The sequence below is a fragment of the Phyllostomus hastatus genome, unplaced genomic scaffold (assembly GCF_019186645.2).
Source record: "Phyllostomus hastatus isolate PE091 unplaced genomic scaffold, TTU_PhHast_1.1 phas_contig_40, whole genome shotgun sequence".
Classification (NCBI taxonomy): Eukaryota; Metazoa; Chordata; class Mammalia; order Chiroptera; family Phyllostomidae; genus Phyllostomus; species Phyllostomus hastatus.
Genome location: NW_025333872.1, coordinates 64,204,217 through 64,218,307, shown reverse-complemented (window position 1 = coordinate 64,218,307; position 14,091 = coordinate 64,204,217). Strand labels below are relative to the sequence as shown.

The window sequence follows — 14,091 nt, the reverse complement described above, 5'->3', positions numbered from 1 at the left end:
CAGAGTACGGATTTCTGTCTGCTTTTCCCAAAAGACTTTTCTGCTTTTCCTTTCTGATTGCTTTCTCTCTGGTTTCTTTTCTTCCACTATCAGAGATAATGAGTGATAAGAGATTTCTTTTCTGTCAATATCCTGATTTTCAACCGACTTTATTATTTATTTCTCTTGCCTAGTAATACAATTATCTTTTTAATTTTTAGAATTTTCAAATAGCAAAGTAATGCTCAACTAAAAGAAATTTGGAAAAATGACAAGGAGGGGGAAAAATCCAAAATCAAACATTTTCCCAGTTTCTTTTCTCTGCCTAGTCTTTGAAACAACATAGAGAAATACTTATTGAACATTTTTTAATTCCTGTGTTGCTAAAAAGGTAAATTTGTACTCAGTCACTTGAAACAAAATGCCTGCAAGATCCACACCTCTCGTGTGCAGCAGTGACAGCTCATCGCCTTGTTACCCAGCACAGCAGTGAGCTCGCTCCAGCCCTCTGAAAGTGGCCGCGGACCCTCTCTGCTCTGATCAAGCCTTGAAATTGCACTGTACACTATGTTTCTCTGTCCCTACTTTTCCATGGTATTTGTAAAGTTTCCCTGCAATTTTGGCTTTATCTGCAATATACTACTATTTGACACTGTGACTAGTTTTATTTTATCAGGTCATAAACACATGCAACTTTATATTCTCCAGTTTTCACTGCTATAATATTTTTCCACATTATTTTATAGTCTCCATAAATATAACTTTAAATGTTTAATAGTCCATCAAGAGCATTTGCTCAATTTGATTAACTACTTTCTAAGTGTTGGATTTTTAGGTTGTTCCCTAATTTTACCATTATAACTATAAATAATTTTGATCACAAAAAGTTTGAGAAAGTTTTGAAGAATAAAAGATCCATCTGCTCCCCAGACCACACCTATTTACTTAGGGTTAAGCTAAGAAGTAACCTCTTTCTTGTCAGGTAGAAGGCGATGTCTTATTGATACTATAAACTGCAGGGAGAGAATAATACAAAGGCAGAACCTGAATGCTTGAAGGACACACATGTTTGTTGTACCTGCTCTGGAGTTATGTTGTGCCAGGAAGCAGCCGTAAAAACTGCCACAATTGCTCAGCTTCTAGTTTACCTTCTGCTGACTTTTTGAATTTTTCCATGTTTACTAAGGGTCATGCGTATCAAATTCCCTACCTCTAACTTGGGTTTTTAGATCTTGAGCTTAGTCTCTGATGCTGAATGTGAAGCACACTGTTCTTTTCTCTAAAAAGGACTTAACAAGAACTAATCTGATTGTTATTACTTGGCTTCTGTGGGTGATGAAAAACTGAGTAAAGGAACATGTGTGCATGCTCAACTATGGAAACCTCAGTGATTCAGCCAAAAACTCTCTTCAAAATACAGCCCAGGATCTAGGTGTAGTCTTTCAATACAGGAGAGATTGCAGTCTCAAAAAATATGCTCTGGTCTTGGCTGGTGTGGCTCAGTGGATTGAGCACCAGCCTGGGAACAAAAGGTCTCCAGTTCGATTCCCAGTCAGGGCACATGCCTGGGTTGCAGGTCGAGTCCTCAGTTGGGGGTGCACAAGAGGCAACTACACATTGATGTTTCTCTCCCTCCCTTTCTCCCTCTCTTCCCCTCTGTCTAAAAATAAATAAATAAAGTCTTTTAAAAATGTGCTCTGCATTTGAATTTAAATTGAATTTGATTTATGTCTTCGTTCACATTTTGAAGCCAGAATCCTTCCTGACTTACTTTCTTATCTTTATTTTTATAACCTAGTGATTCTCAACCAGGGGCAATTTGGCAATATCTGGAGACATTTGTTGATGACAATAAAAGGTTAAGGGTGGTTGGGTAGGTCGTGCTACTGGCATTTAGGGGGTAATGGCCAGGGATGCTACTGAACACTCCACAATGCATAGGACAGCCCCCACGACAAAAAATTATGCAGTCCAGCGTCAATGGTGCCATTGTTAGGAAACCTTGCAATAAACACAAAGTGTGCCTCTATGCAATGGATGTTGTCCTTTCTGTGTTATTAAAAGGAAAGGGCACATTTCTACTATAGAAAGGAAAATGAATTCCAGAGAAAAAAACTAACTCAGATTCTACCTGACTTGATACAGAAGCATTGCCTTACAATTTCTATTGTAAAATTGATCAACCAAGAGATAAATAGAAGACTTTAATTTATGAAAACTTTTTCTAAGATAAAAGAAATTTTAAAGAATAAAGTAATTGTGAATATTATTCTTTTTTAACTTGTTTGCTTTTGGAGAATGTTGCAAAAAGAGCAAAAGTTGAAAGTGTAATTCAAAACAGTAATTTTTTATCACTTAAACTTTTTACATCTCAATTTTTTTCTTCTATAAAATGAAGTTAAAATGGGGGAAATACTTTCCATTTTACAGAAAAGAAGAGACAAAATGAACTAAAACATGTCATGTTCATGGGCAAATAAAGGGCCTCAATAAATGATTGTGGTATCAGTTTGGGTCATTAGTTACAAGCAACTCAAATTCTGGCAGAAGAGGATTTGTGGAAAGCTAATGGGGTAGTACACAGGGATGTAGGAAAGCCCGGAGAATCAGATTTGAAGATGGACAAGGATAAAGGAAGGGTACATAGCCCGAACCACAGGCAAAATCACACTTCAGTCTAGAGTCACTACAGAACATGCATGTCCTGGCCCCACCCCTGAATGGAAGATTGGATACCACTGATGGTACTGCTGCTACTGAAAAAGGATGCAGCTATCTCCACGCCTGATCTTTGCCTGGCTAGCTCCACATTAAAAATTTTGGGTGGATTATTTTGTTGAGGTGAGCCTAAGCCATATGCCTGTGCTCAAGAGCTGGTAAAGTGATTATCTGACATTCAGTTCCTTATGGAAGGAGGCCCCTATTTCTAACATGCAAGTCACATAAGGTAGGGAATTCCCTAAACAAATATGGGTCGTCCTCCATTTGTAGTGACAAAGTGCACTATAGAAATCTTCTCACCCTCACTGCTTTTGCCCACCAGGACCACAGAAACCAGTCGAGTTTTGAGTTAGTTACAGTAAACTGGGGGCCAAACAAATTCTATCCTGACAACTGTTGTGACATGGCTTTTGAGTACTTGCTCCATTACACTTTCCTAATTCGTTCTTTTAGAAGACTATGAAATTTCTAATGAGGTAATTTAAAGGATTCTTGTACTTTTTTCGGTAGGTGCAAGGATAAATGTTAAAGATGTTCAGAATGCAATAATTTGGGGTGCCTGATAGAACTAATCTAGAGGAAACATAAATGACAGAGGCCGATGAGGGAGAGTCTGTGTTTGATCTGTGAAGCCTGACCATCTGAGAAACAGGCAGGGACTTGACAGTGGATGAAAGAGGAAGAATCGATATTAGTAAACTCTGATACTGTTGTTGATAAAGGGTGGTCTTAGATAACGCTGAACCAAACCAGAGCTGTGGGAAAGGATAAATGAAGAATGCAGATCAAACTAACTGTGCAAAGAAGCTATAGTCAGTGTCTGAGAGCGTAAGGGAATAAAAATAGAGTCAGAGATTTAAAAAACTTTGTTATGTTTTTACGTTTGGGTATTCCATATAGAATGTAGTATCTCATATATTTTACCTATGGAATAGGTAAAATAACACTCAAAGCCTCAATTATACTTGACTTATTAGTCAAATCAATAAAAGTTCTTAAATAAACTTTTATCTTTAGGTTGGGAAAAATATTTCTTCGATTTTAAGAAACTATGTATCTTACAGATATTTAACATGTATTTTATAGATATTCCTAACTCCTAAGCCAATATGAAAATATGTTTATTTGTGCTCTCTAGCAGTTATCAAAGCATGTCTTGAAAAGTGACTGTTTTTAGAATTTTCTAGGTAGACTATGGTACTATCTTAATTGTTCAACTGATCACACAAATATTTTCAGCATTCCTGCTACACTCCAGGTCCTGTGTTAGGACCTAGGATTTGAAAATAAATAAGATACAGCTGTTGCTGCTGAGGATCTCACAGTCTAAGGGGCTCTAAACAATGTATGGTAAATGCTACAGCAGGTATTTGCCGGAAACTGAATGGTGATGGAATCTGTAGCTTCATGTGAGGAGAAAAAAGGCTTTCTGAAAGATATGTCTGGACTAATCCTAAATCAGCACATCAAACTTCTCAAATTTTAGGAACATGAGAGTAAACAGTTGTTTTATGGGTGTATATAAAAGAAATGATCAGGAGAATGAGGCTAATAAATCACTTTGGAATGCCCAAACTTACTTCGTTAGCATGTCTATCACAAAATTTCAGATTGCTACTAAAGGAATAAATATAACATACATAATATATATGAATATGCTATATTACACATAGCTCATGTAAAATAGTAATGAGTTTTCCTTAGCTTTCTTTATTCATCAAAGAACTGTTTATCACGACCAATGGCTCCTACTTAATATCTTTTCTTTTTCCTGGTAGGAACACTGGAGATCAAATCATACATGTGAAGCTTAGTATAGGGCCTGGAACACCGTAGAGTTCCATAAATAGTGGCCTCCCTCTCCAGTCCAAGGTAGATCTTCTATGTCCATTCACCACAGTGCCTTTGTTACTAATGAGGCTCTAATAAATATTTGAACTTTTCACCTTACAGCTAATTACCAATACCTACCAAACAAATATTCAGCATCTTCCCTCCTTCCTCAGTTTCCTCCGTCCCCACACTATTTATTCTTAGTACCTTGTGGTAAAATTCTGTAAGGGCAAGTTCTTAAAACAAGACTGTCACATTTAAGTTACATTAGAAATGTTTAATCACATAAGCATGATTCATAAAAGTTATTGGAAGTTTGAGCCAATGCTATTGTAAATATAAGTATGAAGATTTTACTATCTCTTGGTAAATAAATCCCAGAAGTATTGAGATTACATACAATTCCGAATCCAGAGTAGATCAAGATAAAACAGTAAATGTAGACAGAGCACACTGCCAACAGATGGCAGCACTTGAACATCAAACCCTGCTTTTCACTTCCTTGAAGATTGTGACTTGCAAAAATGCAAAATCCCAACCACAGTTGGCAAAAGATAATGTCTACAGTGAGGGCACCTCATGAATAATTGAAACAGACACACAACAGCAAGATACCAAGAACATATGGATGAGGCAGCTGCTACCCTGCATGGTAATGAGAATGAACAATATGTGATGAAAGTATTTTGAGACACAGAGGGTGTGACTTGTTGAAGATGTAAAGATTGTAAACAGAAATGCGGCTGGGTTCTAACAATCCTGAAAATTGGGGTGTGCACCAAGGATCAGACCACTGGAAACATATAAACACTGAAAAGTGCATTTCAGTAGTACCGCCAATATAGCAGGAAGCTGAATTTTTTTTAAATGTATTACTTTATGTACTCTTTTTTTAAAAGATTTTATTTATTTATTTTTAGAGAGGGAAGGGAGGGAGATAGAGAGAGAGAGAGAGAAACATCAATGTGCGGTTGCTGTGGGTGGTGGCCTGCAACCCAGGCATGTACCCTGGCTGGGAATCGAACCTGTGACACTTTGGTTCGCAGCCCGTGCTCAATCCACTGAGCTATGCCAGCCAGGGCAGGAAGCTGAATTTTTTAAAGAAATAAAATGTATTTTTAAGTATAGTCCATATAATTAAAGAGCATGATAATAGAAAATGAGCATTACAATTACATTTTTGTAATATTTCTTATATATTAATATATTTGTATATGGCTATAACTGAGAAGAAATTGTTTTTTAGAAAAAGCTGTTTGGCCTGGCTGGTGTAGCTCAGTGGACTGAGCGCGGGCTGTGAACCAAAGTGTCGCAGGTTTGATTTCCAGCCAGAGTACATGCCTGGGTTGCTGGCCATGGCCCCCAGCAACCGCACATTGATGTTTCTCTCTCTCTCTCTTTCTCCCTCCCTTCCCTCTCTAAAAATAAATAAATAAATCTTAAAAAAAAGCTGCTTGGTTGCTGATTTATTATATAGGCAACTTATACCAAAAGAAATTATTTCCCTCATTTTTCTATAACCCATGTTAACCAGTGGAGAAAAAGACACGTAGATTGAAATTTCACTTCAGTTAATTTTCAGCTGTATGACCTTACCAAGATCTACTTAAGCTCTCTATAACTCATCTATAAAACAGTGGTATTAGCTACCTCACAGGATTTTGTGAGGTTCACAAATGTAATACAAATAGCACATACTTAACACATAGTATGCACTCCATAACTGAAAGCTATTATTGTAATTCTAGGTTATGTGTCTCCCCACCCCATTTTAAATTATTTACTTCAAATTCCTGAAAATGCACTCTAACCTTATTATGTATAGAGAAAGTGGCTAGGTAGCCACTTGGTAGCTGTAGTAATGATGTTCGTGCAAAGACTGAAGATGAAAATAAAATTAATTTGGAGGGTAATGGAGAAAGATACAAATTTTAGTTTTACATTATTTCTGTGTATTAAAACCTGTGTGAAGGCTCAAGGGAAGAATCTCACGGTTAGTTTGCTTAGCTAAGTTTGCTAAAGCCAAAGGACTTTATTGACCTTGAAGCTATCCAGTCTGCCATGCAGTAGCCGGAGAACAAACTGAAGCTATGATTTCACATTCCTCATTAGCATTGCGTTGGCAAGGGGACACAGTGCAGGCTTCAGTGGTGATTAACCAGAAGCATCTTGTACCTTGAAGATATCACAGAAAAGTTTGTAGTCAGCCAGTAAGATTTCCTCCTAGGCAACTCAGGAGAGACAGTTCCTACCAGCCTACTCTATTGAGACTAGGTGTTCTTTGGTGTCTGAGACTGGGCTGCTCTGGAAGTGGAAGGGGGGTTGGTTGAAAGTGAGTAGGCGTTATGGTAAAGAACAGTCGTTAAGCACTCCCAAAGGTACTGAACAATTCAAATTAACATTGTAGCTCTGAAGGTTGGATTCACTATGAGCTCTGCTTGAGTGAGAATCATGTCTCATTTATTTTCGTGTTCCCAATGCCTCAACATGGCTCTACATTCAATATATTTATGAATAGATGGATCGTCATAAATTTTTCTAAGATGTCATGTGTGGGGACATTGGCCCAGTTTTTGAAATAAATACACCTTTTAAAGTAGCTGTTTTGGAAATGTATGACCTGTGCTGTGATAATAAGGAATACCAAGTGCCAAGCACTGAAATAAGCATTTTACCTTATTATTGAGGGAAGTAAATTTTGGAAACTGAGGTTTTGAGGTTAGAGAATACAAGTAAGATGGCACAACTAATAAGTGCCAGGGTTTAAGATTTGAACCCAAGCATGCCTGCCTCTTAATCATAAGACAAGTCTTGTATTAATTTGGCAAAAGCCGGTCAGCCGCTGCCCTTGGATGTTCAGTTTCCAGCCGGAATTAAGGGCCTGGTTAAGAGCCAGTGCATCCACTCACCCCCACCCTAAACTGGAACGGGGATGTAGAAGGTAAAACGTGGCCATCGCGCATGCTCACACCGCCTTGCCTCACTCTCCCTTCCTTGCCCCAGGACGTCACTGCCACTACTTTCCCGGACAACTTTAGAATGGCTCCCGCCCACTGTGAAATCAAACGAGCGGAAGCCGTTTCTCTCTAAGACGTGGCCACCCTTCCCTTCCTCGGGCCTTTCCAATTTGGAAGCCAACACCATGAGCCTCTGCTCCTCGGGCATTCAAGAGGGAACTTGCCAGTTGTCAATATGGCCACTGACGGGCTGGTCCCCAGCTGAGGCTTTTCATAGGCCAGGGGCACATCCTGGCCCCGCCCATTTCGTCCCCCAGGCTGCGTCCGCCAGAGTCCTCGCTACGCCTGCGCAGCCTCGGCTGGCAAGGAGGTGGGCCGGCGGGTTCTTCCTCGTACCACCGTCGCTGTCTCTCCTAGCTGCTCCTGCCACTCCGGGACAGCGTTGCCTGCGTTAGCTGCGCGAGGGGAAGGGAAGGGAGGGGAGGGACGAGCGTGCGTTCGCGGGGATCCCCGCAGTCCCAGCAGTTCCTCTCGCGCGGGGTGGGCTGTGGGGGTCCGCAGCAGTCGGGGGAGGCCCTAGACGGCGCCATGTCAGCGGGCGGCCCGTGCCCGGCTCCTGCCGGAGGGGGACCAGGGGGCGCCTCTTGCGCCATGGGGGTCTCACCTGGTGGGGTTTCCATGTTCCGGTGGCTGGAGGTGCTTGAGAAGGAGTTCGACAAGGCTTTCGTGGATGTGGATCTGCTCCTGGGCGAGATCGATCCGGACCAAGCAGATATCACTTACGAGGGGCGACAGAAGATGACCAGCCTGAGCTCCTGCTTTGCGCAGCTTTGCCACAAAGTCCAGACTGTGTCCCAAATCAACCACAAACTAGAGGTGAGCTTTGGGCGCTGGAGTGGGTGGCACTCAACACCAATCATCAGATCCCATTTAACGCATCAGTGAAACGACTAGAAAACTGCCCACTGGGGCACCTCGGCCTCAAATGTGTCGAGGAGTGGGTGTGTATGTATGAAGGAAAGGAGTGAAGTGAGGCTGGAGTAGAAAAAAAGGGTGTAGATCGACGTGTGGGTCACCAGGGGTCCAGACTTCCAACTTCCTACTATATGAGGAGAAACTACACCAGGCTGCTTACTGTGTTAACTTAAGACTTAAGCTCAAAGATTCTGTCATCAGATTACCTTAGCTCACCTTTTAACATTTGAGTTTTTAGATCTATCTTCACATTGATAAACTAGGTTTGTATATCAGACAGAGTCCTGATTGCTTTGAACAATTTAAGATCAATGGCTGTTGCTGCACACAGACATTCTATTTCCTGCATGCATGAACTATTTAGGGGAACTTGATCAAAGCTCTTAGGAAAATTTAGTGGGATAAACACGATAGTATCAGTGTCCTTCTCGATTTACAGTCCTAAGTCTTTTACATATATTGATTCATCGAATTCTCACAACAGCCCTATGGGGCAAGTTTAGTATTGCTATTTCCATTTAACAGGGATTATTAAGTAAGGGAACTGAGACTACAGAACTAGTTAAGTCTTCAAAAACACATTTATTTATATCTGGTTGGAGAAGGAGAAGATGGTGAGAACAGCAGGCAGAAAGTGAGTGTGGCTGGATCAAGAGCTGGAAGGGAGAATGGTGTTCAAGGGAGGTATTGTTTTTATTTTGTTTTTAAGTGAAAAAGTAAGTGAATATATTTATAAGCCAATAAGAACCATGTAGTTCAGGAAAAAGAGGAATATTGTAGAGAAAGTGGGGGATAATTAGCATTAGTTAAGGTTCCTGAATGAAGATGAGATCCAAAATACTTGTGGAGAGAATGGCCTTATATTGAAAGGACAGCTATTAAAAAGAAGGGATGATGAGGGCATAAGGTAGGAGGTTGAGGGAGTTTTTGTGTGACGGTTTCTTTATTCTCTGTAAAGTAGGAGCCCAGGACAACTCCTGAAAGTGGGTGAAAGTAAAAGCTTAAGGAGAGTGAAAAAGATTTGAAATACTTACGGAAGACTGGGAGAGCCAGTTGGCCAGAAAAACAGAAGGACTACCAGGCAATGTCGAGGACTTATATTGAGTTAGTTACTACAAATTCATGGTACAACCAGTCTGCCTTGTTATGTGACTTTCTCCAGCAGTGCTTACTTGTTTATTAACAGGCACAGTAATGAGAGTAATCATTGAGTTTATCCAGTGCCGTAGCAAGGAGTTTGCTATATAGACAAGGTTGTCATTGAAATGAAAATGGTAATGGGGATGGAGAAAAGGAGATGATCTTCAGTTAAAAAAGTAGAAACAGGATCTGATAATTAATGAATTGTAGTTGCAGAGGAAGAGGAAGGGTTAGGGATGATACCACATTTCTGTTCGGGAAATGTATTGGTTAATGCCTATAATGGGTTCAATATTGCTTCCCCAGATTCACATCCACCCACACCTGCAGAATGTGTCCTCATTTGGAACTAGGGTCTTTGCAACTGTGATTGATGTAAGGATGGAGATAAGGTCATAGCAGATTAGAGTGGGCCCTGAATCCAAAGAGAGTGTCTTGATAAAGAGATATTCAAAGGAGACACAGAGAAGAAAGCTATATGAAGAAGGAATCGGAACTTGGAGTGACAGGTCTACAAGCCAGGAAATGTCAGTGATTGCTGGCAGCCACCAAAGCTAGGAGGTAGGCGTGGGACAGTTTGTCCTTCATGGTCTCCAGAAGGAAGCAACCCTGCCATTACCTTGATTTTGGGCACTTGGCATCTTGAACTGTGAGAAATTTTTGTTCTTTTAAGCCACCAAGTTAGTGGTTACTTGTTTGGACAGCTCTAGGAAACTTAGACAATTCACTAAAGAAATGGTATTACATGCTATTTACCAGGAGGAGCAGGTCTGGCAGGAAAGATCATGAGTTGAATTTAGGAGATTGTGCAAGTCCTTATTCTTTGTTGTAAATTCCTAATAGTCCCTATCTTTTCTTATATATTACTGACAGTCTCCTTATTGCTTCTTACCCCCTTCAAACCATGTTTTAGGTGTCAAAATCATTCTAAAATGTTTCATTTCAACGGTTCATGTCAAAAAAGGCAACTCTGATTCTGTCACTCTTCTTTTTATACCTACCTATTTCTTACTGGCTAAAATTCAGACTCTGTAGCATGGTGATCAGTGCCTGTTCTGTCTGACCTTATTTTTTGTCACTTTTCTTAGCTACTCTCGCCTCAGTCAAACTGGCCTGTTTGCAGTTCTGTACATAGGCCTTGCCCTGTCATGGCATCTCTGCTTTGGCTTAGGCTTCTGTGTATAATGACTTCTCTGTCCCCTTTGTCTACAGTATTGCACACCCACTCATCTTTCAAGATACCACTTACATCACCATCTCTGTGAAGACTTTCCTCACCCTACTCCTCTCTGCTCTCTGTAGGAAGAGGCTGTCATAACATCTTGAACCGTCTTGGACTGTTAGGTTTGTTACATTGCACATGCTGTAGTTAATGGTTACCCCATCTCTCTAGCTCTGGAGGGCAGGCTCTTTGAGGGTTGGGACTGTGTTTAGGTGAAATAACCTGAACTATCAGGTGCTTTGTGAAGACGACTTTAGGGAGCAATAATATCTCTTTATGAATGCATTTTGGTTTCATAGTGCTCCCAAACTGTATTGAGTGAGTATGGATATCAGGTTGATTTATATGTAGATCACAGAATGGGTATTCTGTCCCTTCATAAAATTAAAAATTTGAAACACACATTAAATACTAGCCTTTCCTACCTACTTATCCTTATCTTACAGCTAGGGATGTTCATATCTCAGACCTTTTCCCAACTCCATGTATTAGCTGATTCCCATGCAACACTCAGGTCAACTTTTTCTCCTTTGTGACTGACCCCCTTCACTTCTTTTTGAATTGGCACCTCTATAAAAGTGCTTACAACACCCTGCATCATAATTGGAAATATTTGTTTTTAATTCTTTCTACTAGACAGTGAAAGTCTTAGGGCAGAATCCTCGTCTTAGTCAAATCTTTTTGTTTCCAGATCCCGGCACACTTTGTATACTCAGTAAGTGTTTATTGAATGATTAATTATTGGAAACACGTCTAGTGTTCTGCCATGAATCCTCCAGATTACCAGTCGTCTTTCTGCAGTGCAAGTTCTGAGAGAGCTGGGGTAGTGTCTGTCTCGTTGACTCGGGGTCTGTAGTGTCTAACACAGTGTTTGCTATTAGTGAATGGTTGAGTCTGCAGGTTCATCTGTTTCCTTGATCTCCGATTTATAAGGATATGATTTGTGAGTTAATGTTTCATGGTATTCCATTTTATGAAAAATTTGAGACTGTGACTAAAAATAATTTTAAATATCATTATATAAGAATATTGAGTATGAATTTAGTGTATTTGTGTGTATTTTTGACATTTCTATAATACCGGGTACATTGATTCTTGTCACGCCACCATCAGTTTGACCATAGAGCAGCTGAGTTCTTTAATATTAAAATGGAAACAAGAAGCATTTTATATTGCTTGGAACTTCGTTTTGAGGTTGATATCAAAGTACTTTCAAAAATACATCACTGATTTATCTATATGCCTCTATCTTAGATGCCTCAACCCTGGTTCATTCATGTTGTCTCTTATATTAACCCAGCTGCCTCTTTTAAAACATACATTTGATTGTGTCATTCTGCTTAAAATTTTTTTATTGTAGTTTGAATAAAATGAAACTTCTTATTATAGATGACAAACTCTGTATGATCTGACCTAGATAAATCTCCAATGACCTATCTTACTGTTCTTTCCTCTTATTCTGTGTGACCTCGTCAGAAAGGTCTCCTTTCGGAAACTCTTACACAATAGTTATCAGACATTTTGGTCTCAGGATCCCTTTACACTCTACAAATTTATGAAGTCCCCAAAGAGCTTTTCTAAAAAATGTGGGTTGTATGCACTGGTATTTACTAATTAGAAATTAAAACTGAGAAAACTTAAAATATTTGCTATAGCAGTAAAAATAGCAATAATAAGAGATTGCATATTAATATAAATACAACTTTTAATGGAAAATATATAGTAAAAAATTTGAGTAGTACTGTTTTACAGGTTAAATTTTTTTTTTAAATATCTGGTTTAATAGAGGACAGCTGGATTCTCACATCTGCTTCTATATTCAAATAGTTGTGATATGTGGGTTTGGTATAGTATTGGAGGAAAATTTGACCTTACAGAGTTATGTAGTTGGATAAGGAAGGAATATTTCAGTAGCCCTTTCAGATTATTGTGCATTTTCTTCTTCGATAATAAAAGAGAGTTTCTTAAAGGTTAGTTACAATGTGGAGCCTGAAACTCTATCCATGAACTTTCCATACACTGTTGCATTAAGTTACATTGGTTTATCTATGTAGTCTTTTAATGGGTCTTCTACCCAGGCATGATTTTAGTATCATGCATTGGCTACATTGAAAATGTTGGCTCACTGAGTTATGCAGATCTTTCAAATGTTGGCACACCTCATTATGCAATATCAAGAAATCACATTTATTAATATCTTTCTCATCAGAAAAGTCTTAAGTGCTCGTGATGGATTCATGTTTTCCAAAATTCTACTTTTCACTCAAAAGCACAAATTTTTTTGGCAACAAATGTTGTTAGTTATTTTTCTTGAAATAATAACTCTGTTTATTCTTAAGAATGTATCTGCCAAGTATATTACTAATCTTGAGAACCATAGTTTGTTCTTTTTTCAAATAAAAATAGTTTTCCACAAAAAATGTTCAACTTTGCAACTCCAGCAATTATATAATTTCCTGGAGATAACATAGTTTTATATGCTGCAGGTACCCTTTATGCATACTTCCTGTTTCTTCACAGCAAATATTAAAAACACAGGTACTCAAGGGCCAAGATTTTTAAAAATTAATAATTTTTACTGCTTCATCAGTGACATGCTTAAATGGGCTTTTTTTTAAAACCTGCAAGTGCATAGTAGAGTACATGACCACTGGCACAGCGGTGCACTGCACTGACTTACACGAAAACAGCAGCATTTTACTTACTGTTGCTTTTCACCTCCAGTACAAATGTGAACACAGTGAAAAAAGCGAATACTGTTTTATTATTCTGAGAATAGTGTTGATCTTGTGGATCTTCTGAAAAGATCCCACAGACCTGTGAGAACTGTTGCTCTGATACTAACTGAAACACTTCCCAGGTGGGTAACCACAGACTCCATCCCACTAATCCTCTTCTTTTAGTTTCTTTCATACAGCTTGTTACAGTTTGTAGTTATATATATATATATAGCTGGCTTTGTAGTGACCTTGGACAAGTTACCTGACCTCGCTGCACTTCGGTATCCTTCTCTGTACAAAAATTATGTCTCTCAGAGGATTATTGTGAGGAGTGAGACAACAAAAATTTGAATATGTTCAAAACAGTGCCTGGCACATGTAATGCGGTTATTTTATATGCCATTTATTATCTTTACGAGCTGCCTCCTGCACCAGGCCACTCTCAACTTTGCAGGGCAGGATTCACATTTGTTTTTTCTGTCAGTGTGCCCCAGAACCCAACCCAGTGCTTGGCATGTATTTGATGCTTAATAAATTCTTGTTG

At 39.2% G+C, this 14,091-nt stretch overlaps 1 protein-coding gene across 2 annotated transcripts in view; it reads left to right on the top strand.

The window, feature by feature from the left end:
* The first annotated feature begins 7,852 nt into the window (after positions 1-7,852).
* The window catches only part of GOPC (golgi associated PDZ and coiled-coil motif containing), a 32,456-nt gene continuing 26,217 nt past the window's right edge, over positions 7,853-14,091 (top strand). For both annotated transcript variants that reach the window (XM_045843380.1, XM_045843379.1), the window contains exon 1: positions 7,853-8,366. In XM_045843380.1, coding sequence (XP_045699336.1) covers positions 8,079-8,366 — 288 coding nt within the window. In that variant the 5' untranslated portion in view covers positions 7,853-8,078. The remainder of the gene's footprint in view (positions 8,367-14,091) is intronic.